The 26,027-nt window shown below is 47.7% G+C and overlaps 1 protein-coding gene across 1 annotated transcript in view; it reads left to right on the forward strand.

Moving 5' to 3' along the window:
- The window catches only part of ADAM19 (ADAM metallopeptidase domain 19), a 94,388-nt gene extending 68,791 nt beyond the window's left edge, over positions 1–25,597 (forward strand). Inside the window, exons 10-23 of the mRNA XM_018050109.1 lie at positions 129–213; positions 888–1,027; positions 2,954–3,131; positions 4,912–5,001; positions 7,369–7,564; positions 8,828–8,936; positions 10,137–10,341; positions 11,308–11,385; positions 11,504–11,612; positions 12,861–13,005; positions 13,839–13,923; positions 14,214–14,438; positions 21,091–21,243; positions 22,050–25,597. Coding sequence (XP_017905598.1) covers positions 129–213; positions 888–1,027; positions 2,954–3,131; positions 4,912–5,001; positions 7,369–7,564; positions 8,828–8,936; positions 10,137–10,341; positions 11,308–11,385; positions 11,504–11,612; positions 12,861–13,005; positions 13,839–13,923; positions 14,214–14,438; positions 21,091–21,243; positions 22,050–22,103 — 1,852 coding nt within the window. The 3' untranslated portion in view covers positions 22,104–25,597. The remainder of the gene's footprint in view (positions 1–128; positions 214–887; positions 1,028–2,953; positions 3,132–4,911; positions 5,002–7,368; positions 7,565–8,827; positions 8,937–10,136; positions 10,342–11,307; positions 11,386–11,503; positions 11,613–12,860; positions 13,006–13,838; positions 13,924–14,213; positions 14,439–21,090; positions 21,244–22,049) is intronic.

Below are 26,027 nucleotides of genomic sequence, written 5' to 3' on the forward strand. Positions count from 1 at the left end.
GCAGAACCTCTCCCCTTGGGAATGATCTGGGAATGTCAGCAGGGCCGAGGAAGGCCATGATGGCTTCTGGGCACGTGGGAGCAGCCCTCTCAGCCCCTACCCTAGTCACCTCTCCTCCCTTCCCGCAGGGGCATGTCCTTTCATGGCACCACCATTGGCCTGGCCCCCCTCATGGCCATGTGCTCTGTGTACCAGTCTGGAGGAGTCAACATGGTGAGTCTCAAGCCATTATTAATGCCGTAGAAAGTAGAAAACTGCCCTACAAAATAGGAGGTCATCTTCTAACAATAATTGTGTATGAAGTATTACAGGAAAAAAGGTTGGATATAAAGAAGGGAAGTTTTTTTTTTTAAATGAAGGTATTAAGTTCTAAGAGATGGAGGTACTAAGGGATGAGTTTTCATTTATTGTCATTTATCCCCAGTTCTCAAACTCAGGAGAACCCTGAAGCAATTACATGAATCATACATCACTACATCTCTTATATGGTCCAGACCAGGGCTGACAAATTTTAAGATACAGAGATAAAAATGATTTTATTTCAAGCCTTGGGTTGTTCTGTGTATCTTCATGGAGCAAGAGCCTGTCTCAAAGTCACAGTTAGGAAATTATTGCCTTCTTTTGACATTCTCTCTGAGTTTGTGAGAATGTTTGTGCTATTCATTTCTGGCCTGTGAAGTAGACAGCAAGGAGGCTGCTGGGCATTTATCTGCCAACCTCTCTGTGACCTGTGCTTACTGACAAATGCTGCAGGGTACTTAAGATCATGGACTTTAGTCCCTGAGCCTGTGTACCCAGCAATTGTGTTATCAGTGGAGAGCTTGGCTAAGGAAAAGGCAGGGCTGCAGAGGGCTGCTGTCTTTGACCTGAGCTCTCTCCCCGAGCAGGACCACTCCGAGAATGCCATCGGCGTGGCTGCCACCATGGCCCATGAGATGGGTCACAACTTCGGCATGAGCCACGATTCCGCGGATTGTTGCTCAGCCAGCGCGGCTGACGGTGGGTGCATCATGGCTGCGGCCACCGGGTGAGTCAAGCGGGAAGCTGAGTACAGGGAGGAGGGCAGAGTGCGACAGGCCAGTGCAGCCCAAGTGTTGCTCCTGGCCCAGGGAGCCTCTGTTATACTTCTGACACATGCCTTGAAGAGAGAAGGGGAAGAAGACAAAGAAAACAAATGTTGGAAGCAGCGCAGGTTTCTAGCGGAAACTTTGGTGTGGTAGAACCTGTTGTTGTTGTTTAGTCCAACTCTTTGTAACCCCATGGACTGTAGCCCACTAGTCTTCTCTGTCCATGGGATTTCCCAGACAAGAATTCTGGAGTGGGTTGCCGTTTCCTTCTCCAAGGGGGTCTTCCCAACCTTGGGGTGGAACCTGCATCTCTGGCATTGGCAGGTGGAATCTTTACCACTAAGCCACCAGGGAAGCTGATGAAACCCGAGATTCACTTAATTTCTGCTTCAGTGGTCTTCAGCTGTAAAATTGGTCTGAACACATGTGTCTTTTCCACTTCACGATTTTTTGCTGAGAACCCATTTATAACAGCCATAACCCTTCATCCCTTCATGTGAAGGAAGTGTGATCAGGGCTGTCACGCCTAGGCCTGGAAGTGCTGATGTTGCCTCCAGAACAAGGAGAAGGAAGGACAGCAACCCCACACCCCACGGTGACTCCTCAGGGGTTTTGCAGGCTGCATTTACCACAAGGAACAGGGACAAGGCAGCTCCATCTCACTGTAGTTCTGAGGGGTCTTTAAACCAGAGCCTTTTAAAGAGAACTCTCAAGTTGCTTCAGAGGACTTAGAGTCAGTGTCTGGACTCACACAGCAGAGAGCACCAGGTTCTTCAGGGACCCGAGTCACTCTTCAGAAGGCATCACGGTGGGAGCTTGTGTTCCTCCTACGGAAAGCCACTAGGGCCGGCTCATGCTGCTCAGGGAGTCGTGTTGCTGTGTCTCTGAGAGGAGATGCAGCTTTCTTGGTGTTCCAGTGTCTTCTCCTCACTTCGTGGAGAAAGTGTCACACAAAGGATGATGTTGATATGCAGGAGACAGCTCTGTGGTGCGTGCTCAAATCTCTGCTGTTTGAACAGGGTTCAAGCTCGCTGTTAAGTCCACCTCTTTCTCTCTCAATCTAAAAATCTTATTTGTAGACAGGTGGTTGAGAGAATTATGTTAATTACTACAATTTGTTTTAAACTGTTCAGACATTTTAGTAATTTAACAATTTTTAGTGACGGGCTTTTTGTGACATTCCTGACAACTGAAGGAAACCCTCCAGTGTCTAACCTGCACTTGGTTTAGGTAATTGGGATCAGGATAACTCTTCCTCTGTACACCCAAATCATGGTACCCACCTCTCACCAAGGAGTGCATGACTTCTGATTCTTTTCCCCAATAGCGGGATGCAGGGCCTTTCACACTCTTGCGATACAGGCCATGTGTTTGTGAGTTGGGCGGTTGAGTTTGGAGTGCTGCCTGCATCATTAGAGCAGAGATCAGATCACTGGCCCAACAAAGAAATTAAACCCATAAACTTGGCCTTTTTTGGCCTGGTCTTCTGTTCTAAGAAAATCTCCATCTAATATCAGCTTCAGGAAAAGTTTGGGTTGGCTGGAATTTTATTCCACTCTAAGGCTCAAGAGACCTATTGTAACATATTAGTTATCCTTTATTTATTGCAACTCATTCATGGAAAGGGCTGAAATCTTTGCTTCAGATTCTCAAATAAATCCTCCATGGAGAGAAAGGGAAAAAAAACCATTATGTGGTAGTTAATATTTCTTAGCTCATAGAAAGTTAATGTACAGGTGATGTTCTCAGGGGGCAGAATGTATGTGCATGGGCCTGTGGGGGTCTGAATCCAGCTGGAATCAGCCTCATGGGCAGCAGGATTGATGCTATTGTGGCAGCTTGGTGCTCAGATCCCCCAGCTGATTCCGCCCTGGCTCTCCTCCCAGGCACCCCTTTCCCAGAGTGTTCAACAGATGCAACAGGAGGGAGCTGGACAGGTATCTGCAGTCAGGCGGGGGGATGTGTCTCTCCAACATGCCAGACACCAGGACGCTGTATGGAGGCCGGAGATGCGGAAATGGGTACCTGGAAGATGGGGAAGAGTGTGACTGTGGGGAGGAGGAGGTAAGGTGTCATGCCATGTTAGTGGGAGGGGAAGAATTTACAGTGACTTCAAATCTCAAGGTCAAAGAGCATGTATCTGAAAATTAGTCATAGGCATTTCCTGCATACACGTGGCAGTCAAAGACCCCATCACAAATAACATATCGGGAGTAAGCCTTAAAATTGGACCATTTATGTAGATTCTCCCAGTTTGAGGTTGACAGTATCTGTGTCCAAAATGCAGGGGAGTTCTCCTTGTGAGCATCTGATCTACCCAGAAACCACTGTCCTGGCCAGTGGAGCTACAGATGGCCTCCTTGGCTGTCCACAGCCAGATACGTGAACTTAAACCTGGGCATTATGAGGATACTTAAAATAACAAGCTCATGCTCTTTGAACTGTAGAAGAAATGATTGAAAGGGGATGTAGGAAGTCCTGTCAAGTCTGAAAGGGGCTTCTAGGAGGAAGAAAGAGCAGATTTGGTGGTGTACAAGCCCTTTCCTTCCTTCTGATCTTCAGGATGAATATAGTGGGCATATCATAGCTCTGTCACTTCTAACAGATGCTAGTGGTTCTGCAGAAAACAGAACTGGATAGTTTCATATCTATTTTATGAAGCGTGAAAATATGAACGTTAACGTGCAGAACAGTTTGTGGGAGAATGTGTCAGTAGTCTATGGATTTAGAATAAACTCTGGGGATGAGATTGATGGTCTATATATGTGGGCAAAGACTATTTGCTGTTTTAATCTTCTCTATGGTTTGACTTTTTTTAAATGCCAGCACGTAACTTTAATAAAACAAGAACCATTTAAAGGCTTCCCACCTGCACCAGCATGAGTTCAGAGAGATCAGCCCAGACCCTTCAGAAAGGACAGAGTTGTATTATCATGGAGGGCCCAGTGAGGTTGAGGGGCCCACTCCTATGAGTGGGCTTGGCCAATGGCTTATATTCAGAGCAGTTTCTCCTTCAACAAATGAGTATGTGATACTAGGTCATGTCCCAGGGATAGGAAAATAAATAGGTAGAAAAAAATAGACGTGGTCCCTGTCCTTATGGGGTATATAGTCCAAAGCCAGAAACACACATTGACCAAATAGCTGCAAAAATGTATAAATACAACTGTGGTAAATACTAGGAGAGCCAATAGCATGATGCTAGGAGTGTATGTAATATGAGGGGAGCTGCCCTACTCAGGTGGGGGTAGACTCTGATCCTATACTCGAAGGCTGAGGTAGGAGTTAGCGAGGGGCACGAGGAGGGGAAGGCACACTTTAGCTAGTAGGAGAGCTGTGCCTTGGGGTGGGAAGATGCCTGGTGCTCTAGAAGGGGAGGAACACGGGTCTGCCTGGATCCCAGGAAGACATGGTCTCTGGATGTTGGATTGGGGATGAGAAAAACAAATCATGACATTTCCTTATAATGTAGTACTATGCTAAAAATCACATTTTAGAAGAATCCATGATTACAAGGAAAAGTGGGGGTAGTGTGTTAAGTTTAAAAGTGGTATGGATATTGTGATTTTGTAAAATAACTATATGTTTATAAATGTGTCAAAATGCAGTTGTGTCTAAGTTGTGTGTTACTGATGATTCTGCTTATGTATATTCTTTATAATATATACATACTATCTTAATGATAAAGCTTTAAAGTAGTGTTTTGGGTAGAGATTTCCCAGGGAGCTAGAGTTCCAGGGGCACATGAGGTGGGGTAGGGGGTAAAGGCCTCTCGTCCTGCCTTGTCTCCCGTCTCTCTGCCCTGCTGCCTCTGAGGCTCACGCCCCTCTCGCTGCCTCCCCAGGAATGTGATAACCCCTGCTGCAATGCCGCTAATTGCACCCTGAGAGAGGGGGCCGAGTGTGCGCATGGCTCCTGCTGCCACCGCTGTAAGGTAAGGGGCCCGCCCCGCCCAGGGTTCTGACCTGACAGTCCGAGGCTCTGCAGGGGCTGATGGCCAGGATTCAGCCTCAGTCCTGGGGAAGCGGTGGTGTCAAAGTTTCAGAAACATGGAGCCAGAAAGAGCCTTTGAACAAACTTTCCCTTTTTCTATATTTGACCTCACTGAGTTCAGACTATCCCAGAAGGCTGTATGGGCCTCCTGGAAAGTGGGAAATTGTTTAAAAAAAAAAAAAATGTCCAGAGAGAGTAGGCTTGATTTTATTTGGCGTTCATAATATTTCTCATCACAGTTTTGATTAACATTAAGGGATTGCTTGTTAGGTGCCAGGCACAGTGCAGAGAATGTTATGTGTGTCATTTCATTCAGTCCTTATAGAACACCTATGGGGTTTATGTTAATATCCTCAAGATGCAGAGACTGAGGCTCAGAGGGTATAAGTGACTTCTCCAGGGTTAAACAGTGAGGAGGGGGCTGAACCTGGTTTCTCTGACTCTGGAGCCCACATTCTTAGTATTGATTGGAAGAGCACACCATTTTTACCACTAATGTTACTATAGGTCTGCATTCTCTTATCTACAATTCTGAAATTCAGGAAGTTCTAAAAACTGAAAAAAAAATTTTTTTTTAACTCATTTGGTGGCAAAATTGGATTTGAATTGACATGGATCTAATTATAGTCTTTTTAAAAAATCACACTTAAAGCAAATAGTGTATTTCATTGCAAAAACATTAGTGTGTTTGATTATAACATATAATCCTAGGCCTTGATGCTGGGTTATGTAATATACATATGTCATGTGTATGTATATATAGAGAGATATACACATATACATATGTATGTACATCTGTGTAATGTCTGCTCTCTCAAATCTGTGAAGTCTGGGGCCCATCTGGTCCCAGGGTTTTAGATCAGATCGTGGACTGTGCTCAGGGCTCATTATGTTCCCCATACTGTTGAAGTGCTTTGTTAGAACATTCTTTCTAGCATGAGCTTCTAGCAATAACCACGAGAGGGTTATTATCCTTATGCACGCATGAGAAAGTGCATGAACAGAGGTCTGCGGCCTAAGGGGCTGGGATTTGAACCCAGGCAGACTGGCTCCAGGGTTGGTGAGTCTTTTTCCCCTCCAATCTGCTCTTGGGTGGGGAAATGCATCTGAGGCCACCCTTGCTCTGAGACTGTCAGCAAGCTGCTCAGCTGGCCCGCTCCCACCTTCCCTCCTGGGATCCCTCGTGGGTGGTATGGAGGCACCCAGGAGTGTGGCAGGGTGCTGTTCTCAGACATAGGTCTCTTTGCCTGTTCAGGGGAACTCCCATGCCATCTGTTTCATTTAAGACAGACCCGGCATCCCTCAGAGAGGCTCTGCTGTGTCAGGTCAGGGTCTCAGGCTGAGGCCTGAGAATGAACGTGGAGAGCACTCGTCTACGGGTCTAAGGATTTCAGCTTGGATCTTGGAAAGGGTTTCCCTGCAGAGAAGTATGTGGGAAAAGATGAGCCCTGAAGTCTGAGATCTTCATTTCCAGCCGTGTGTGTGATCGGGGGCAGCCTATTACCCATCCAAGCCTGAGTTCTTTATCTGTAAGATGGGAAGAGTACTAATAACACTGACCCCACCCAGGGAGGCTGGAAGACTCGAACAGAAACTCAGACTTTACCAGTTGCCCAAGGTGTGCTGTTTGATCAGGTTATTTCACCTGCAGAATGGGGCAAATAGCAGTATCTAGCTCATGGACATTGTGAGGATCTCATGAGATGAACATGTGCAACATACTTGGCCTGGAGCTTGACTCAGTAATGTGGGTGTATTATTGCCAGAGTGCTTGTGACTTCAAAGATGCATGAATGCTAGTTTGTGTGTGTGTGTGTGTGTGCGCGTGTCTGTACATATATACCAGTGGGCTTTGCTCTTCTGCCACTTACTAACCATGAGGCTTTGAAGACATGCCTCAGATTTCATCATCTATAAAACAAGGATAATTATATTATATAGGACTGTCCTGAAGATTAAATGAAATATTATTTGTACTGGGCATTTAAGTAGGAGCTCCATAAAATAAGCTGTTATTACTAAAGCACTTAGTGAACTGTAAATAGTTGCATAAATATTATTTCTTACATGATTCTTAAGACTGCTATGTAGAGTTAACATTTGTAAAACCACCTTGAAACTAAGTGTTAGATGTTTCCTGTTAGATGATTTATGGTGGTTTAAGCTAGTGAGGTCATATGAAAAGTGCTCTGAAATAATGCTAAGGGGAAATTCTGTTCCATGGGAGTGATGCTCATGAGCCCTTGCTGGGAGGATTGAGGACAGGTGGGAGGTTGACTTTATCCCCCTTTCTTGTTCCTCGGCTCAGCTGTTGGCCCCGGGCACACTGTGCCGTGAACAGGCCCGGCAGTGCGACCTCCCGGAGTTCTGCACGGGCAAGTCCCCCCAGTGCCCCACCAACTTCTACCAGATGGACGGCACCCCTTGTGAGGACGGCCAGGCTTACTGCTACAATGGCATGTGCCTCACCTACCAGGAGCAGTGCCAGCAGCTGTGGGGCCCTGGTAAGGCGCTCCCCAGGGAGCGGACCACCCTCCTGCCGCTCCACTGCTTCCTAGCCAGCCTCCCCCTTCAGACACTCTGGATTGCTTAGAATCAGGCTTTAAAAGAGCATCTCCAGATATTACCTTTTTAAATCCCCTTGCCTCAAGGTAGACTTTCAGTAGGAGGCAGTAGACAGTGTTCTTCCTAGTATCTTGATGCTTTAAATTCTCACAGTGAGTGAATGGATAAGAATAATCCAATAAAACAGGTGGAGGATAGAGCTGTGAGCAAAGTGTCAACTATGAGATGGGATTTTTTTTTTTCATGTATCGTATTGGCAGAGACTGAAGAATTAATATGATAAGTTGGAATGATAATACTGTAACAAGAACAATAGTAATATAGTTGTGGAGAAAAACATATTATACATGTGGGGGAACAGATGTGTACAACCCCAATGGAAAGCAGTTTGGAGATAGCAGAATTTTAAGTGTACCTATCATTGGACCCATCCATTCTACTGCTTAGGGATGTGTCCTACCTTTGTATTTGGCCAAGTAGATTTACAAGGATATTTATTACAGCATTGTTAGAGCAATAACAACCCATAAATCCTTCAATAAATCCTAGCAGTTAAGGTAATTCTGGTTCACGCATACATTGGAACTCCATAAGCTGAATAAAAGGATGCAGCTCTGTATGTACTAAGTAAAAAAACATCATGTGAATAGACTATGCTGCCACTCATTAGACTATGCTGCCACTAGAGAGAGATTATCTCTAGAAGATACACAAGAATTGTATCTAGAAGGTAGAGATTAAGTTATCTTTAGAAAATGCACTATTAATTGATTGCTTCTCCAGGTTTTAGGGATGTAGGAACTGGAATGACTAAGTAGAAAAAACTGAAAGACATATTTTATTCTTAAAAATCTTCTGCAGGTATTACCTTTATTTAAAAAAGAAAAGAAAAAAAAAAACCATAACAAACACCTGAAATGAGACAGGGCTTCTTCATTAGAAAGAAGGCTTAGCACACAAACCTCCCACAGATATGAAACCTCAATAAAATGTAAAGAACTGATATAAAACCTTTTTTTATGAGTAGGTCTTGAGAAGGTGGGGGTGGAATAACAGATAGGGGTAAAGAAAAGGCTGAATATTCCCTCCCACAAAACTTCCTTAACTTCCTGATTTTGCCAAGGGCTAGCTCTGTCCTTTGGGGGCTTCTGACTCCTACTAAAGTTGGCTAGTGTGCTAATAAATGTTTCTTGCCCACCCAGGAGCCCGGCCTGCTCCTGATCTCTGCTTCGAGAAGGTGAATGTGGCGGGGGACACCTTTGGAAACTGTGGGAAGGACATGAATGGAAAATACAAGAAGTGCAACATGAGGTGATGACCATAAGGCAGACCCCGTGAGATGAGGATGAGAAAGCAAGCCCTGCTCTTTCGTCACTCCTGCCCACTCATCAGCTTGGCTGGCCCTAGAGCAGGCCCTTTCGACAATGCACCATTCAGCCCTAAGGAAGTCAGAGGGAGGGTGTGGATGCAATGCTTCCTAGAAGACTGGTCACATTTCCTTTTGGGACCTTCTTATACTAGGGCAGCCCATCAGCCCTCTTGAGTCATTTCCGCAGGGCACTAATTACACCCTCATCTGAAGAGCCTGTCATTCACCCAGTCATTCATTCATTTCAACCATCCATCCACCTGCCCACCCATCCACTATCTATTGTGGATTTACCATGTGCCAGACACTGGGCTGAGTACATGGAACTTAACAGATAGTGTAATAATGGAAATATGGTGGGAGCCACCTAACCCACCTTAGTGGGCTGAAGTGGTTTCCCAGAGGAAGTTATGCTTAAGCTGCAATCTGGAGAAAGTATCTATTTGAACAGGATGAGGAATGGTGCTGATATATGGGAGAGTGTCCCAGGCAGAGAAATGAGTAGAGAAAAGCTGGTGGTAGGAAGAATTGATAGCAACTTAATAAAGTATAATGTTGGGGTGCAGTTGGGGGAGGCCTGCTACTGAGAAATGAGCCTGGTTAGTTGAGCAGGGACCAGATCATGAGAAACCTTGAGTACATGGCTAGGGGAGTTTGGACTTTGGCTTGAGAGCAGTTTGGAAATTAGGCCCTTGTAGGGCAAGTCTGGAGCAGGGAGATCAGTTTCCTGGTGTCTAGGTGAGAGAGGATGGTGGTGTGAATTTGGGTTGGTATATAGGACGGAGGAGGGAGGTTTGGGATGACACCAGGCTTCTTCTGGCTGCAACACCCGAGTGCTTGCGGGGGTACAGAGAGCACAAGGGGTTAGGTGGCTCAGGTCAGGCAGTTGTTCTTGTGGTAAAGGGGACTTCCCAAGGCCAGCCCTCTGGCTACATCTGCTTGGGAATAAGGATGTAGCATCCTATCCTTGGTCTAAGACCGCACAGAGGAATTCTGGCTGAGTCCCTACAGCACACTCATTGCGTTTTGCCTCTCCGCCATACAAACCTGCTGTCCCAGTCGAGAAAGATTGAAGCTCTTTGGTGTCCCAGCTCTTCCCTGTCTCTGATTCCATCTCCTTCCCTCTCCTCTCTTGGGCTCAGAGATGCCAAGTGTGGCAAGATTCAGTGTCAGAGTTCTGAGGCCCGGCCCCTGGAGTCTAATGCAGTGCCCATTGACACTGTCATCGTGATAAACGGAAGGCAGATCCGATGTCGGGGCACCCACGTCTACCGAGGTCCTGAGGAGGAGGGTGACATGCTGGACCCCGGCCTGGTGATGACCGGTACCAAGTGTGGCCATAACCACGTAAGTTCCTTCCTCCAGCCTCACTCAGCCTCTGGGTTGCAGAGGGCAGTGATTGAAGTGGGAGTCTAGGGGAGGATGCCTGGGTTCAAATCCCAGCTTCCCCAAACTCTCTAGCCCTATGGCTTGCATTCTTTATAGAGCATGTTATTAAGAGCAAGACCCACCCCCATAGAATTGTTGTATGGATTAAATGAGATAATCCCTGTAAACTGTTTAGAAGGATTGGCTATTATATCTCTTTTATCCTCATCATTAATTATCATATGAATTATGAAATGGTCTAAACTAGGAGTCTGGGAAGCCTGGGCCCGCTATCTGAGAGTTAACACATCTGAAAGCACTCGGTGTAGTACCTGGCACAAAGTAAACAGCTATCACCATGGTCATTATCTTTAAGTATAATATTTAAATTAGTACATATTAATATACAATTAAGCAATTAACATATAACCAATATATAGTAATATAGAATGAAATCAGACATATTTATTATATGGGCTTCCCAAGTGTGGCACAGTGGTAAATAACCTGCTTGCCAATGCCGGGAGATTCAAGAGGCTCGGGTTCAATCCATGGGTCAGGGAAATCCCCTGGAGAAGGAAATGGTAACCCAGTCCAGTAGGCTTGCCTGGAGAATCCCATGGACAGACAAGCCTGGTGGACTACAGTCCATGGAGTTGTAAAGAGCCGGACACAACTTAGCAACTGAGCACGCACACACGCACATTATATTATTACATTTTCTTAAAAAGTGGTATTTGTTGTTTTCTCCCTCATCGCAAGAGAAATAGCAGAACTTAGTTAATTGCCATCCTGTCCTCGACTCTTTAGGTTGTTTTTTTTCATGATAATAGCCTGAAGCAGGCTGCCTTTTTGACTCCCACATGTTCTGAATGCAAAATCTCAGTCTCCTAATTGCCAACCAGTGTCCCTTCTGTTGTACTGACTGGTTTCTTCTCATTACAGATTTGCTTTGAGGGGCAGTGCAGGAACACCTCGTTCTTTGAAATGGAAGGCTGTGCGAAGAAGTGCAATGGCAACGGGGTACGCGTGCTGGGGATTCTGGGGCTTCTCTGCGATGACGTCCATGGGGGCAGGCGCTATGGGAGGCAAGAGCTCTCTAGGGTGCTGACGCTTCTTCCCTGCCCTGCCCTTGCTCCAGGTCTGCAACAACAACCAGAACTGCCACTGCTTCCGGGGCTGGGCCCCACCCTTCTGCAACACGCCGGGCCAAGGGGGCAGCATTGACAGTGGGCCCACGCCCCCCGAGAGTGAGTGGCCGGCCTGCGTGGTTCCTGCCCTGCTTTGTGAGGAGGGATGGGTGGTATAATGCAGAGGAATGATAAGTCAGCACTGTCGTCCTGATTTTTATAGATGAGAGAACAAGAGGGACTGAGTGGGAGGAGTGGCCCAGGCTAGTGGCCTGGTGTGGGGCCCAGCTCAGTTGCTCTTCCCCTGCCTCTGTCCCTTCTGTTGAGGAGCCTGTTCCTGCTTACAGAGAGATTAAGACAGACCACAGGTTATTGAATAACCCATTCTATCTGGGGGTCAGTGGTAGCAACTACGCCTTCTCAGTCACTTAAAATTAATCATGAACCTAGGTCACATTATAGTGACTCAGATGCCCTTTGATGGACAAAGCTTAAAATGAGCTAGAAACTCAGAAATGTATTTCAGGGATTCTAGCTCTTTGGTTTCCAAACTTGAAAAAAATAATACCAAAAAAAATTTTTTTTTTGAGCAAAATCTTTCAAGGAGGAAACCTCAATATGTAAAACAGTTAAAAGTAGTGTTTCACTGATCTATATATATTTTGTACATTTAGATTTATAATTCATGAGAACATTGAGGTGAGTTTGGTGAAACCAAATGTGAAATTGTGGATTATGTGTGAGACTTCTAATCTTAGATCAATCTATATGTCTCAGTGTTTTGTGGTTGCTTTGTGTCCAGGAAAATCATGATTTAGGCAGAAAACAGGTGGTAAATAATAATAGAGCTGGAATAATAGAGCTTCTTGCCTTATATGAAAAGGAATGCTTTTCAATTAAACTGAAGTAGCTGGAGAAATTTTACTGTGAAGTCTCTGCCAAGCAAGTTGACCTGATTATTGAAGCTAGTAATAATATTAGTGACTTCACAGTGGGATATAGTATGTGTTTTTTTGTTATAGTTTTTAAGTTAAAATAAGTAATACAAGGTAAATGAAAATCAAGGATCTGAAGAGTATCTGGAGCATATTATTTGAAATCCACTACTGAAGCTCCCTGTAGCTCAAATGGTAAAGAATCTGCCTGTGAGACAGGAGACCAGGGTTCAGTCCCTGGGTTGGGAAGTTCCTCTGGAGAAGGGAATGGCAATCCACTCCAGTATTCTTGCCTGGAGAATTCCATGGACAGAGAAGCCTGGCGGACTACAGTCTGTGGGGTCGCAAGGAGTCGGACACGACTGAGTGACTAACACAGCAAGTGAAGCTCCAGCTGCTTCTAAATCTGCCACTTGGGTTCTGTTTCTGGAAGGCGCTGGTCCTGTGGTAGCTGGAGTGTTTTCAGCCATCTTTGTGCTGGTAGCCCTGATCCTGATGTACCGCTGCTGTAAGCAGAACAACAAGCTGGGCTACCTCAAGTCCTTAGCCCTCCCTTCCAAGCTGAGGCAACGGTTCAGGTATGATGGGGTGCTGTGAAGGACTTGAGGGCTGCTTGGGGGTCACAGCTTTCTGAAAGTAGTGCTTGGTTTTAGAAAAAGAAGGTGGTGGTGGTGGGTCTCATTTAGGTGGAAGGCAAATGCCCAGTGCACGTCACCCTCTCCCCTTCTGCTACGCTCCATGACCACGGCAAACATTACTACCTGATTTTTATTGTAAGTCAGCTTGATTGAGCCTGGTCATCACTTCCGAAGCCTTCTCAGCAGAATGCCCCAACCAATTCAAGCTGGAATGTGAAATGAAATCTATCCTGTATCTAATGGATTTCCTCCCCATCTTAGAGCCCAGAAAGTGAGGCAGCAGAGGAAAACTGACTAGCTCAAGTCAATCACAGAGGTGGCTAGACATCAGCTCAAGACAGAGAGTAATTTTTGTCTTAAGTAATTCATTCCTGTGGATATTGGAAATGTATAGTCTCCAAGTCCTCTGTTATAAATCATACCTTTTCCAGAGGAGATTTTTAAATCCCAGGTCCTCCTGGAATGATGCCTGAGGGAGATTGGTTGATGGCGGGTAACATCCTTGTCTTCTTGGGGGGAGAAAGGTTTTAAAAGGGTGAAGAAAAGATACTGAGGCACGCTGTACTGTGTATGAGGCCAGCTGTCTTTCCTTGGGAGTTTTCCACTGGCCACTGTCTCCATGCCGAGGGAGCCGGGCTTCAGGAGGGCCAATCCCACTTCCGCCAGAGCAGATTCAGGGAAGACTGAGCTGCTGGCTGGCCACACCTGGGTCAGAGCGAACTCGGGCAATGACCTTCAACGAACAACCTGTGCTTCTCCTTCCTTGTTGCTAGCTGTCCCTTCAGGGTGTCTCAGAACAGTGGAACAGGCCATGCCAACCCGACGTTCAAGTTGCAGACACCGCAGGGCAGGCGAAAGGTAAGGGCTTTGCACCATGAACTTTGCTACTTTGACCTTCTCTCTTAGGACTGTGCTAGATTTTCCCTTAAGCACCTTTGTGGGCCCCTTGGGATTGGTAATAAACGACACTTTCTTGGCCTGAGAGATGGTCAGCTGGTTCTACCATCCCCTTATGACTTAAAAGTTGCATCTGACCTCTGGGGTCCGAGGTCTTTGTTCGTGCCAGTGGGACACCCAAGGCCACCCCCAAGTTTTTAAGTGCATTAAGGGTTCTTGTATCTCAGACGTTCCTCGTCTTATGCATACAGGTGACGAACACTCCTGAAACCCTGCGGAAGCCCTCCCAGCCTCCTCCCCGGCCCCCTCCAGACTACCTGCACAGCGTGTCACCACCTGCACCATCGCCAGCACACCTCAGCAAGGCTGCTAGAAACTCCCCAGGGCCCAGACCATCAGTAGAGAGGAAAGAATCATCCAGGGGACCGCCCCCAAGCCGGCCAGTGCCCCCTGCACCTAAGTGCGTCCTCTCCCAGGTAAGTGGCTTCTCAGCAACCCTGGATCAGGAGCATCACTTGTCAAGCCATCAGCCATGAGGAATGATGGAGGCTGGGAAGAGAGCTTGCTGAGTCCTGGGCTGGCTGCCTTTTCTGCATTCTGGTCCATATTGGGCACACAGAATGTGGGGTGATGCGATGGGGAAATATGCTACAGGGACGTCCTCCCTGGTTGGCCTCCCCTGTGACAGCCAGCGCCCATCTTCCACCCCAAATATGCATGTGCAGTCAGTGTTTCAGTTCGCCATGGTCTTTTCTTCTCTGCTAGGCCTTTGCAAATGCTGTTTCCTCTGCCATATACACTTTGCATCAACATCACATGTTCATTCTTAGATTTCCTGTTAAATGCTGCTTCCTCCAAAGAGCCTTCTCTGACCCCCAAGCCCAAGTTTGATGTCCCTGCATGTCTTTCATCATAGTACTTATTCCACCAAGTTGTGCCGATCAGTACCTTGCACTAGTCGGGAAGTCTTCCTGAGGGATGTAGGGTGATGCTTTGCTCATCTGGGGGGCAGGTCAAGGGGCCTGGCCTCTGGGAGGGGTGGGCAGGGTCTGGGCTCTCCCCCCATCACTGGTGTTCTTTAGAAGCAGAGCCATCTTCCCCAGCAGTCTGTTTACCCGGCGTGTCTGTGTTCTGATGGCTCTAGCTACACCTTCCGGCAGGAGTTCCTACAGCACAGACACAGATGTTAGGTGGTGGCCAGGCGTGGTGCCTTCCGGAACCACCTGTGTTTTACCCTCAGTTGGGGTAGGGGACTTGCCCATTTTCCTCCTGGGACTGTTGTTCTTGGGCATGGTCCAGGGGGCCCAGGCTGTCCCTGCCCCTAAGGACTGTGGTTGGCTCCAGGTCCTGGGGTCCCTGGGACATGGCAGCATCATGGTTCAGCAGAGCCAGGAGCAACAGGTTTGGTTCTCTGATGATGCAAAGCTGCTGCAAATGCATGCTCCATTGCTCAGTCATGTTCGACTCTGTGACCCCGTGGACTGTAATCCACCAGGCTCCTCCGTCCATGGAATTTCCCAGGCAAGAACACTGGATCGGGTTGCCATTTCCTTCTCCAGGGGGATCTTCCCGGCTCAGGGATTGAACCTGCATCTCCCGAATCTGGCAGGCAGATTCTTTACTCCTGCGCCACCTGGGAAGCCCTGCAAAACTGCTGCTCTCCCGTGTTTCTCATCTGGGGCAGGAGTGGGATAGGAAATTCCATACAGAAAGAGAAAAGAAAGACTGACAGGGAGAGAAGAAGCAAGAAGAGGGAGGAGAGCAGAGGACAGGGAGAGTGCTGGGCTCCTTGGGCAACTGTAACCGACACCAGAGTCTGGGGGTGGGGTGGTGCGGAAACCACAGACTGCTTACTTCCTGACGGTTTTGGAGGCTGGAAGTCCAGCAGGTTTGTTTTTTCTGTGGCAGCTCTCCTTGGCTTGCAGGTGACTGCATTCTCCTGTGTCCTCGTGTGGGCTCTCCTCTGTGTGTGTGTGCCCTGATGTCTCTGTGTGTCCGCAGAGACAGTCACATTGGATTAGGGCCCACTCTAGGGCCTCATTTCAACATAATCACCTCTTTAAAGGCTGTGTCTCCAGATACACTCACATTCTGAGACACTGGGGGTTAGAGTGGCCCCCACATGTGAGTTTTGAAGGCCACAGAAGGAGAGAGAAAGGGACTAAGAGGGGAGAAAGCAACCATGTGCAGACAAGGGTGTGAGGGGAGAACAGAGGAGGAGGGAGGGAGGGGGCAGTCCACTGAGACCAGTGTTCCAGAAAATCTCGCACTGGAGGCTTGTTGAATGGAGATGGCTTCAGCCTGAGCCCAAGGTGCTGAGCAATAGGTTGGGGGAGGGGCTGGGTAGTGGACTCCAGCTGCAGGGAGCCCTGGAGGCTGCTAGCAGGAATCCAGAGCCCAGAAGGCCCCTCGGCCAGTGGCAGGTACCCCAAAATATACACCTCAAGCATGGCTTCAGGCCCAAACAGGGATTTCTCAACAGTGCTGAGGGCAGGCGGCAGGGCTTCAGTCTGGGCAGACGCTTTCCTGGGACCCGTCCGAGGACTGAGTCTGCTGCCCTCAGTTTCTGTTTGGGGGAGCTGTCTCACAGGGTTGGAGGGGCCAGGCCAAGGGCACGGTTTGTAAGTAGAGTAGCCAGGACTTGCACCTAGGGCTGACTCCAGACCCTTCACCACCCTGTGTGTCAGGCCCTGGGTAGGCTCTGGGAGCATCCACACTCAGGTCTCAGCTCCACCACCTCCTAGCCTGGTGACATGGACCACTCTTGAGAGCTGGTAGGCAAAGCTTTGTAACCTCTTCTGCTCTCTCTGCACATGTGTGTGAACTTCTACTTTGTACCTGGCACTGGTGAGCAAAGCAGAAGCCATTTCTGCCTCCTGGAGCTCACAGCCTGCTGGGGAAGACACTGGTATGTGTGTAGTTACAGAAGTGGTTAGTGCTATGAAGGAGAGGTTCAGCTTGCTTACAAAGAGAGTTATCGGGGACTTGATCTAGTCTGGAAAATCTGGGAAAGCTTCCCTGAGGAGGTGACACTGGAGCTGAGACCTGAGGGGTGAGCAGGAGTTAGCAGGCTGTGAGGGGCAGGAGAGGTTCTTGGACCAGGGATCTGCTGGTAGGGAAGCTTTTTGATGAAGAGAGCCCACAGATAGAAGGAGCTTCAGAGCCCCTTTGCCTGGGGCCCAAGGGGCTATGATAAGAAGCTGGAGAGCCAGGAGAGGCCAGACTGTGCCTTGGGCCTGGATTACAAATTGGATTTGCATTCAATGGGAACAGGGGGGCAGTGGTGGGGTGTGGGTGATGTGATCAGATTTGCTTTGGGATCTCTCTTTGGGCTACATTTAGGGGAAAGGGAGGCACAGTGCTTAAGAGAGGGTTGAGAGATGTTTCTGGGGCTATTAATCTTCCTTTTTTTTTTAAAACCTGGGTGAGGATTACGTTAGTGTGTTCACTCTGATAATTCATTTGGTTGTATATTTATGACTCATGTTTTTTATGTATATTACACTTTAATTAAAAAGTAGTTTTAAAAACTGAAAGGCCCACTCTGGTGGCATTTTATCAGAGGGGGATGAGGCTGAGTACACAGACATTATCAGTTACAAGGTTTAAACTATGTCCGGGGGAGAGGCAATGGTAGCATTGACAGGGTGAAGCCCATGAGGGGTGTATAGAAAGGAAAATAGACAGGACTTGGGCAACAGTTACTGCTAAGGGTTGGGAGGGGATGATCCCTGCCTGCACAGCTGCCCAGTGTCTGGTTTGGTTTGTGCAGCTTGACTGACAGAGGTGCTGCTGCTGTGGATGGAGCATTGGGCCAGAGCAGTTCAGGGACTGTTTCCACCCCAGAAAAACAGTGTTGGGTGAGGCCTCCGGTAGAGCCGAGCTGGGCTGGAGCAGACATGGCCAGTGGCATGACCCTGCACGGGGATGCCCAGTGTTGCCATGCTGAGGAGGTTCCTGCCCAGATCACCTCTGTTAGCATGTGTGCACGTGAGCACACACACACACACACACACACACACACACACACACACACACAAACACACATTTTGCACAGCAAGCAGCCAAGGGAGCACAGCATTTCCCCACTGCATCCTGACATCTGCACCCAGCTGTTGCTTCCGCCAGAATGTCTCTGTCCTGGCCTCCAGGAGCCACTCTGGTTTGGCAGCTGTCTGGCCTGGAAGCGTGTGGGATCTCTTGGTCCTTAGGGGAAGGAATGGAGCCGGATGGTGTGGTTTTTTGGTCCCAAGAATCTGCTGCTCTTATTCATTTCTGCTCCCAGTTTTCTGCTGACTGAGAAGCTTCTTGCAGAAAATCTCTGATTTACTCCCACCCTCTCCCCATGCTTACCATTTAGCCATTTTTATGCTCGCTCGTGACCTTCTCAAGAAGGGGAACCATCCAGGTCAGCAGGCCCTGAAACCCTCACTTGTGGAATCAGCTTCTCTTGTACCAGCCTGGGGATCTGTGGGTGGTGGCATGGTCCAGTCTTTGCCCCTTAAAATTTGTTTTTTGATCACAGAAGAAATACAGTTATTTAAACTTTTCTGACTAGTGCAGAGTTTTATTATTTTTTTTTCAACTAGTGGATGTTGAGTGCTCACTGTATATGAGGCCCTGTTCAGGAAGCTTGAGCTGTATCCCTGAATCAGACAGAAAAGGACCTCTGTTCCTCTTTCTGGTCTAGTGGGGAACAGAGAGAGAAAAGAAAAAAATAAGGGAGTATACTGTGGTGGGATGGGGCAAGTGATATATACCAAGAAAAAAAAAGTAGATTAGGATAAAGGGGTCTGGGAATGCTGAATGAGGGGGTGGTGCAGGTTTTTAAATCCTATTCCCTTTTATTTTTATTATCTAAAAAAATTTGGCTGCCCCATGGGGCATGTTGTTCCCCAACCAGCGATTGAACCTGCACTCCCCTCAGTGGAAGCACAGAGTCTTAACCACTGAACATCCCAGCTGTTGTAGTTGGAGTCTTTAGAATTTGCTATATATAGTATCATGTCATCTGCATATAATGACAACTTCACCTCTTCTTTTCCAATTTGGATACCTTGTATTTCTTTTTCTGGTCTTGACTGCTGTGGCTAGGACTTCCAATGCTATGTTGAATAGAAGTGGTGAGTGTGGGCATCCTTGTTCGGGATTGTAGTTGGGAAGGCTTTCAGCTTTTCACTGTCAAGTATTATGTTGGCTGTGGGTTTGTCATAAATCCCTTTTATTATGCTGAGATATGTTCCCTCTATACCCACTTTGGTGAATTTCTGTTATGAATGAATGTTGAATTTTATCAAATGTTTCTTCTTCATCTATTGAGACAATCAGTGGTTTTTGTCTTTTCTTGATGTGTATCATATTAATTGATTTGCGTATGTTGAACTATTCTTGTGACCCTCGGATGAATTCAATTTGGTCGTGATGTATGATCTTTTTTATGTGTTGGATTCAGCCTTTTAATATTTTGTTAGGGGCTCTTGCATCTACATTCATCCAAAATATTGGCCTGTAATTTTCTTTTTTGATCTTTGTCTGGTGTTGCTATCAGAGTGATAGTGGCTTCATAGAATGACTTAGGGAGTGTCCCCTTCTCTTTAATCTTCTGGAGTTGTTTGAGAAGGATTTAAGTTCTTCTTTGTCTGTTTGGTAGAATTCTCCAGTAAAGCCACTGGTCCTGGACCTTTGTTTGCAGTTTTTTTTTTTTTTTTTTATTAGAGATTGTGTCTCACTTCTAGTGATGAATCTGTTCAAAGTATCTATTTCTTCCTGATTCAGTTTTGGAGGGCTGTATGTTTCTAGAAATTTGTTCGTTTCTTCTAGGTTGTCCAACTTATTGGTGTAAAATTGTTCAGAGTTTTCTCTTATGATTTTTTGTATTTTTGCAGTGTCTGTAGTTGTTTCTCCTCTTTCATTTCTTGCTTTTTTGGGTCCTCTGTCTTTTCCTCTTGGTGAGCCCGACCAGAGGTTTATTGATCTTGTTTATCCTTTCAGAAGACCAGCTCGTGGTTGTATTGATTGTTTTCTATTGTTTTTTAATCTCTGTTATTTGTTTCCTCTCTGATCTTTATTATTTCCTTCCATAAACTGACTTTAAGTTTTGTTTGTATAAACCAAACTGCTTTTTCTGATTCTTGCCGGTAGTAGGCTAGGTTGTTGAGAGTTGTCTTGTTTCCTGAGGATGGCCTGTGTCACTATGAGCTTCTCTCTTAGGACTGCTTTTGCAGCATCCCTAGATTGTGTGTGGTTGTGTTTTGCAGGGTGTGATAATTTTAAATAAGGCCATTAGGGAAGGCCTTATTGAGAAGGTAATAAAACATGAAGGTAACGTGAAAGTACAAAGGAAAGAATTGGGCCACCCACAGACAACCCATGTGGAAAATATGATTTCTTCTTTTTAAAAACTTTATTTGCACAGGTAATATACATATATATACTCTTGTTAAAAAAAAATTTGAATGTTCACTTGGATGACCCGTCTCACCATGCACAGCCCACTCTTAACCTCTGATCTCTGTTGTCAATTTGGTCTTCATCCTTTCTGACTCCCCCCACCATACCTTTGCATTTACATTGGTAAGGGGCGGGGGAGGGTGACTTGTTTCTCTAAACTATCCTCCGCAGCCTGTACCACGCCTTGCCATTCCTCTTGGTCATCTTTCCACCTCAGCACTTACCAGCCTACTTCATTCTTTTAAAATGCTGCCTCATGTGTCACTGTGTAATTTTAGTAATTTGTTGATGAAAATTTTAATTATTTATAATTTCTTTTGCTGTCATAAACAGTGTTTCGAGGAACATCCTTGCGGTTTCATTTCTGTGGCCCTGTGCAAACAGTTCTCTAACATGGGTAAAAGGAAGTGGAATCATGTATTTAGGTCAGAGAATGATCACTTCTAAATTGAGTATGATTTCTGATTTTAATAGATACTGCCAACTTGCTCTACAAAAAAGCTTTTTTTCCTGAGCAGGTAAACATGGACGTACACAATCTGTTTTTATAAATGGGACCATTCTTTTTAAATGGTATATCCCTCTTCTCATCTGCTTTTGGCCTGTAACATACTGAGGACGTTTTCTCTTGAATGGGCGCCTCTGGCCTTTGAGTGAGGCTTGTGGCTTTCTCCACAGGATCTCTCCAGGCCTCGGCCGCCGCAGAAGGCGCTCCCGGCTAACCCAGTGCCAGGCCGCAAGAACCTGCCTAGGCCAGGCGGTGCCTCCATCCTGCGGCCCCCTCCCTCCGGCCCTCAGCAGACCCGGCCCCTGGTGGCACCTGCCCCAAAGGTGAGTCTTCAGAAACCCCTGAGGTAAAAGCTGAGAGCAGAGGGATCCAGGGGGCAAAAATATGGTTGAGAAAACTGACCAGTTCATGCTTCTTGGGTAAGGCTGAACTTCCAGAACAAAAGCCAAGGACAAAAAGCTTAGTGTTTCTTGGTGCCTGAATCACTGTCCCTTAAATTGGTGATATCACCCCCTGATGATAGAGGTGTTTTAGTTTCACATGAAAGCTGATGTTAAGGAGGCTGAGCTCCGGTACCTTCACACCAGCTCTGCAGCTGATGAGCTGAGCGGCCCTGAGCAAGTCACTCTTGAGTCTCCGATGCCTTATCTTGAAAGAGGTTTTAGGAAGCAGCAGTAGGCAACCCCCCACCCCCACCCCGGGTTGCTGTGAAGGTCAAGACAGTTAATTGCCATTAACTGCCAGCCTTGGTAGGCTGTGCACAATGGCCTTTCCTAACATATCTCCCTCGAAGCTGATGTATTCTGTGCGGCCAGTCCTGGGGGTTGGGGCAGACGGGAGCCAGTGAGGAAGCTGGCTGACTGCCCTGTGTTCCCACGAGGCCCTGCAAACTGCAGACTGAGGTACACCTTTGTTGAGAGGGAGCAGTGGGGATAGCTGATCAGCTGGGGTCAGGAGTGGGGTGGCAGCGCCACCATGCCTCTCACTGGAGAGCTGATGGACAAGAAACCGTCGTTCCCAGCTGTCTGTCCCATCTGCTCACCTATCACAAGCAAGAGGACAGCGCCCCACGATTCCATTAATCCTCACGGATCTGATGTCTCTCTCCCTCCTCTCGTTTTTCCCCCAGTTTCCTGAATACAGATCACAGAGGGCTGTGGGGATGACTAGCTCGAAAATCTAGACTCGTCTATAGGGGCTTCTCCCTTCTCTTGAGGACTTTGAATACCACAGAGGAGCCATTAGCCATGGGCTCTGGAAGAAGCATGTCTGGCCGCCTCCGAGCTCCTCCTCCCCAGTTCCCCTCCTTCTGGAACCAGCGCATCTCTGAAAATCTCCTTCTCGACTCAGTGCCTCCTCGGCCTCCTCAGGGGCCCAGAGTGACTACTACCCCACGGCATCCAAGTGTTGTTTTGTGCAATATCCAGCCCCAGGTAGAAACAGGAAAGCAGAGGAGGACGAATGGCTGCTTCTCCCCCATCCACCCTCCAGCTGGGCCGTCCCCCCAGAGGTGCCAGTCCAGCTGGTGCCGGTGGTCCCAGCTGGAGCCAAGCTGGGAAGCTGGTTTCGACCTTCAGGCCAGGACTCAGCTTGGAGAAGCCATTCATCCACGTCTGAGGCTGAGGGTACACGTGAGAGCTTTCTATTGCTTCTGTCTTCCTCCATGGTCCCAGGCTGGCTGGAGGTGGGCACTTAGCCTCCCTTTTAGCTCTGGGATCGACAGGTCCCTCCCACTTCCCAGGGCTTGGTCAAGGTCATAACTCCTGGCTCAGTGGTCACATGTGAACAAATCAAGCCCTCTCCTTACCACCCCCCACCACCCCCAAACCCCTACCTCCCCATATTCCCACGGGTCACTCTGACTCAGACAGGTACTATTTGTAGGCGTTTAGACAGCAGGGGGAGCACAGCCTGGGTCCCTCTGAGCCATCAAGCCAAAGTTCGCCATCCGCTCGCCATGGTTCTTGCTTGCTCTGTTTTCTCTTTTCTGCACTTTGCAAGTGCCTCGTGCTTTTGATTTCTCTTTCCCTGCTTGGACCTGCCCAATGTGTGGTGCTGTGGAATGCGATTCCCCAGCAGTCCCGACTTCCTGGGACCTGGTGCTCTGACTTGCAGGTCAGGGTCCTGCCTGACGGTTGGCCCCGGGATTTCCTGGTTTCTCAAGAGTGATGACTGGCGTGGCCTCGGGCCATGGCTGTGAGCTCCTGGCTTTACTCTCCGTGGTTTTGTGACCTCAGCAGAACGCAGGTCTTCCTCTTACTCCCTGCCCTGAATCTGAGCATGGTCCTCAGGGACGGCGGTAGGTGTAGGGAAGGGAGCGGATGTCCTGGGAACCCCACCTATACCCAGGCTGATCAGCAACGAGACAGGACTGTTGTCCTCTGAGCAGAGAGCAGACCTGTCTCTAGAACTTCCTAGAGAAGCAGCCTTGATGGAACAGAGTCTGTGCTGGGACCAGCGAGACGATTTCTCATCTACTTCCTTGTGCTCTTTCCTCTGGTCCTGTCCTCCCCACAGGGAGGGGGGCTGTGCGGTGCTCTGCAGGCTGGGACAGTTGTCAGAGTCACCGGCGAGGTCCTCTGGGACTGTCTCCCACCCCAGATGTGCTGGTTATCTGGGGGCTGCCCACCTCCTGCAATGAACAGATGTTTGCTCTTGAAAACCTCAGTTCAAGGAAGAGGCTTGAGTTCTCACCCCCAGCCACTAGCCCAGGGCCCCATTCTAGCTCTCCATACACAATGGGTGCTTAATCGATGTTCTGGGTTTGGAGACAAGTGGGAGATTTGGGCTGTGCACCTGGGGGACTCTTGGGGTAGATTTAGAAAGAGCTCAGGAAATGAAGTTCTCTTCCCTCAGGTAGTTAGGTAGTTGTGATGTTGGTGATATTTACACCTCTGTCTTGCTGACAAGGGTTCTGGTTGCACCCCCACACCCAATGTCCATCATCCTCACTTCCTGGTGGGGTCAGGGGACAGCCTTCCATTTAAGCATGCTACTCTAGATGCCCCAGGCCTCACGGCTGGGTCCCAGAAAATGAAAGGCTAAAACACTTCCCCCACCAAAATCACCCTTAAGCCCAATCCCATGCCTCACCAATGATCCTGTGGTTCGGTCCAGCTTTCCTCCCCCACATCAGGAGGTGGAAGGCTCTGAGGTGTGAGCCTCTTGAATCTGAAATCCACCCTCCCTGGAACCAAACCAGAAAGAGACCTGGGTTGTTGCTTTCTTGTGTGTTTGTTTCCCATTATTTTAGTACCACCTCCATGTGATAAAAATTGTACTGTGAACTGGAAGATGGTTGAATTTTTAAAATCTGGTAAGACTTTGGGCAACCTGTTCTCTTTACTGTTTCTCTCCTGGTTCTGTTCAGGGAGGCAGGAGGCACCATTCTGGCAGGCCAGGGAGGCTGCCCAGGGGGACAAGACTGGCTACTGTGGCCCGCTTTTCCCCTCCTGTGTCCATGTGCTGCTTTGAGGTGACAAAACCCAGTATGGATTTAGGGAAGGAAGGACTTTACTCATAGGGATTACTGCAAGACTGGGGAAGGGAATGTTGAGTCAGGGGCACTGGGCAGTTGCTTTAGGAGAATGCTTGGGTGAGCTGAGTGGCTGCAAGATCCATAAGCATCTCACAGCTCAGAAGGAAGAGGCCTTTTATAGGAAGGAGTGAGCATGGCTGGAAAGAACCACATTCAGGGACAGACTTTGTGCTCAGCCTTTGCGGGAGGGGCTGATGCTGGCTCTGGCTGAGGGCGAGTCCATGCTCAGGGTCTGATGGAGAGGAAAGGAGCTTAACTGAGGCTTGGTGGAGTGACTTAACCAGCCTTCTGTTCAGATGGAGACTATGTAAATCTTTTTAGAAGCTAACTTAGCCTCCTACCATTTTTTTCAACCCTAGACTTGTTTTCCTTAAGAGCCTGGGAGGCATCTCTGAAATGTAAGCCTCAAGGGATCTCAAGGGAGCTTGCATTGGCTCTCCTTGTCTCAGTGGGTTTTAGCCCAGGCACTGGGCTCCAGTGGTAACTGCCTGCTTACCTTCAGTTCTTTTTAGCCTTGTTTACTTCTCCCTGTAAAAGAAAAGCTCCTTTCTGTCCCAGCTCTGAGAACCTTGCAGAGTCTCGTTGCAGATCTTACAGTGATGTCGTAGTCCCATCCACTATGGCCATGACCCCTCTCCATCTCTTGCTGTAATCCTTTAGAACAAAGCCTCCTCTTACCCATGTCAGAATTTTTTTTTTTTTTTTTTTTTGCCGGGGGTATAGAAAACTCTCATGTTTTAAATTGGGGACTGGTTTTAAAGTCAGAGATTGCGTTAAATGTATGTACAACAGCTCTGCAGGACACCCAAGAAAACCAAGACTATGCCAACTGGAATGGTGCCCCACCCCTCCCTAGGGAACCTGGTAAAGGAGAGGATCTGTAGAATCCACGCCGAGTGCCCCCAGGGCCACCCACCCTCTCTCACCACCCACTGTGTGTACGTACGTATGTGTCTGGGATCCAGGGCAATGTGAATTTTTTTTTTATTTGGGAGATTGTTCACGGAAAACAGATCCTCTTTTCTCTCATTCACCTATTAATTGTTTACAATATTTGTATATCTATGCAAAATACTTGAATGGGCCATGGTGCCTTTTTTCCTTGTTTGTATTTAATTAAATTGTCATTTGAAATGTTGGCTGGTTTGACAGCTCGTTTGTTTGTTTTCATGTTGTATTGGCTAGCCTGGATAGGATCCATCCCTGAGGACTCCTCAGAAGAGTTCCCACGGGGACCATCCACCCAGCTTGTCAGACCACTGTGGAAGAACCTGAGCCACAGAGAAGCCTGGGGTCTTGGCTTGTCTTTGCACCTGGACAAAGGCTGGTCTAGTTTAGGTCTGGGGTCACTCGGGACATGAGTGATACAGACCTACCTTGAGGATTTGTGAGGGCTTAGGCTCTTAGCAGTGTGATTGGTTCCTCCTAAGGGCTCAGGCATCAACAAGGGATGGTAAAAACAAACCAACGAAAAACCAAGGGATGTGCGGAAGTGTTCAGCGGACTGTGTTCCCCAGACAACCTTTCCCTCTCTAGTGAAGGCTGGGCTACAGAAGACACTGGAGGGAC

This window comes from Capra hircus, chromosome 7 (genome assembly GCF_001704415.2).
Source record: "Capra hircus breed San Clemente chromosome 7, ASM170441v1, whole genome shotgun sequence".
Lineage (NCBI taxonomy): Eukaryota > Metazoa > Chordata > Mammalia > Artiodactyla > Bovidae > Capra > Capra hircus.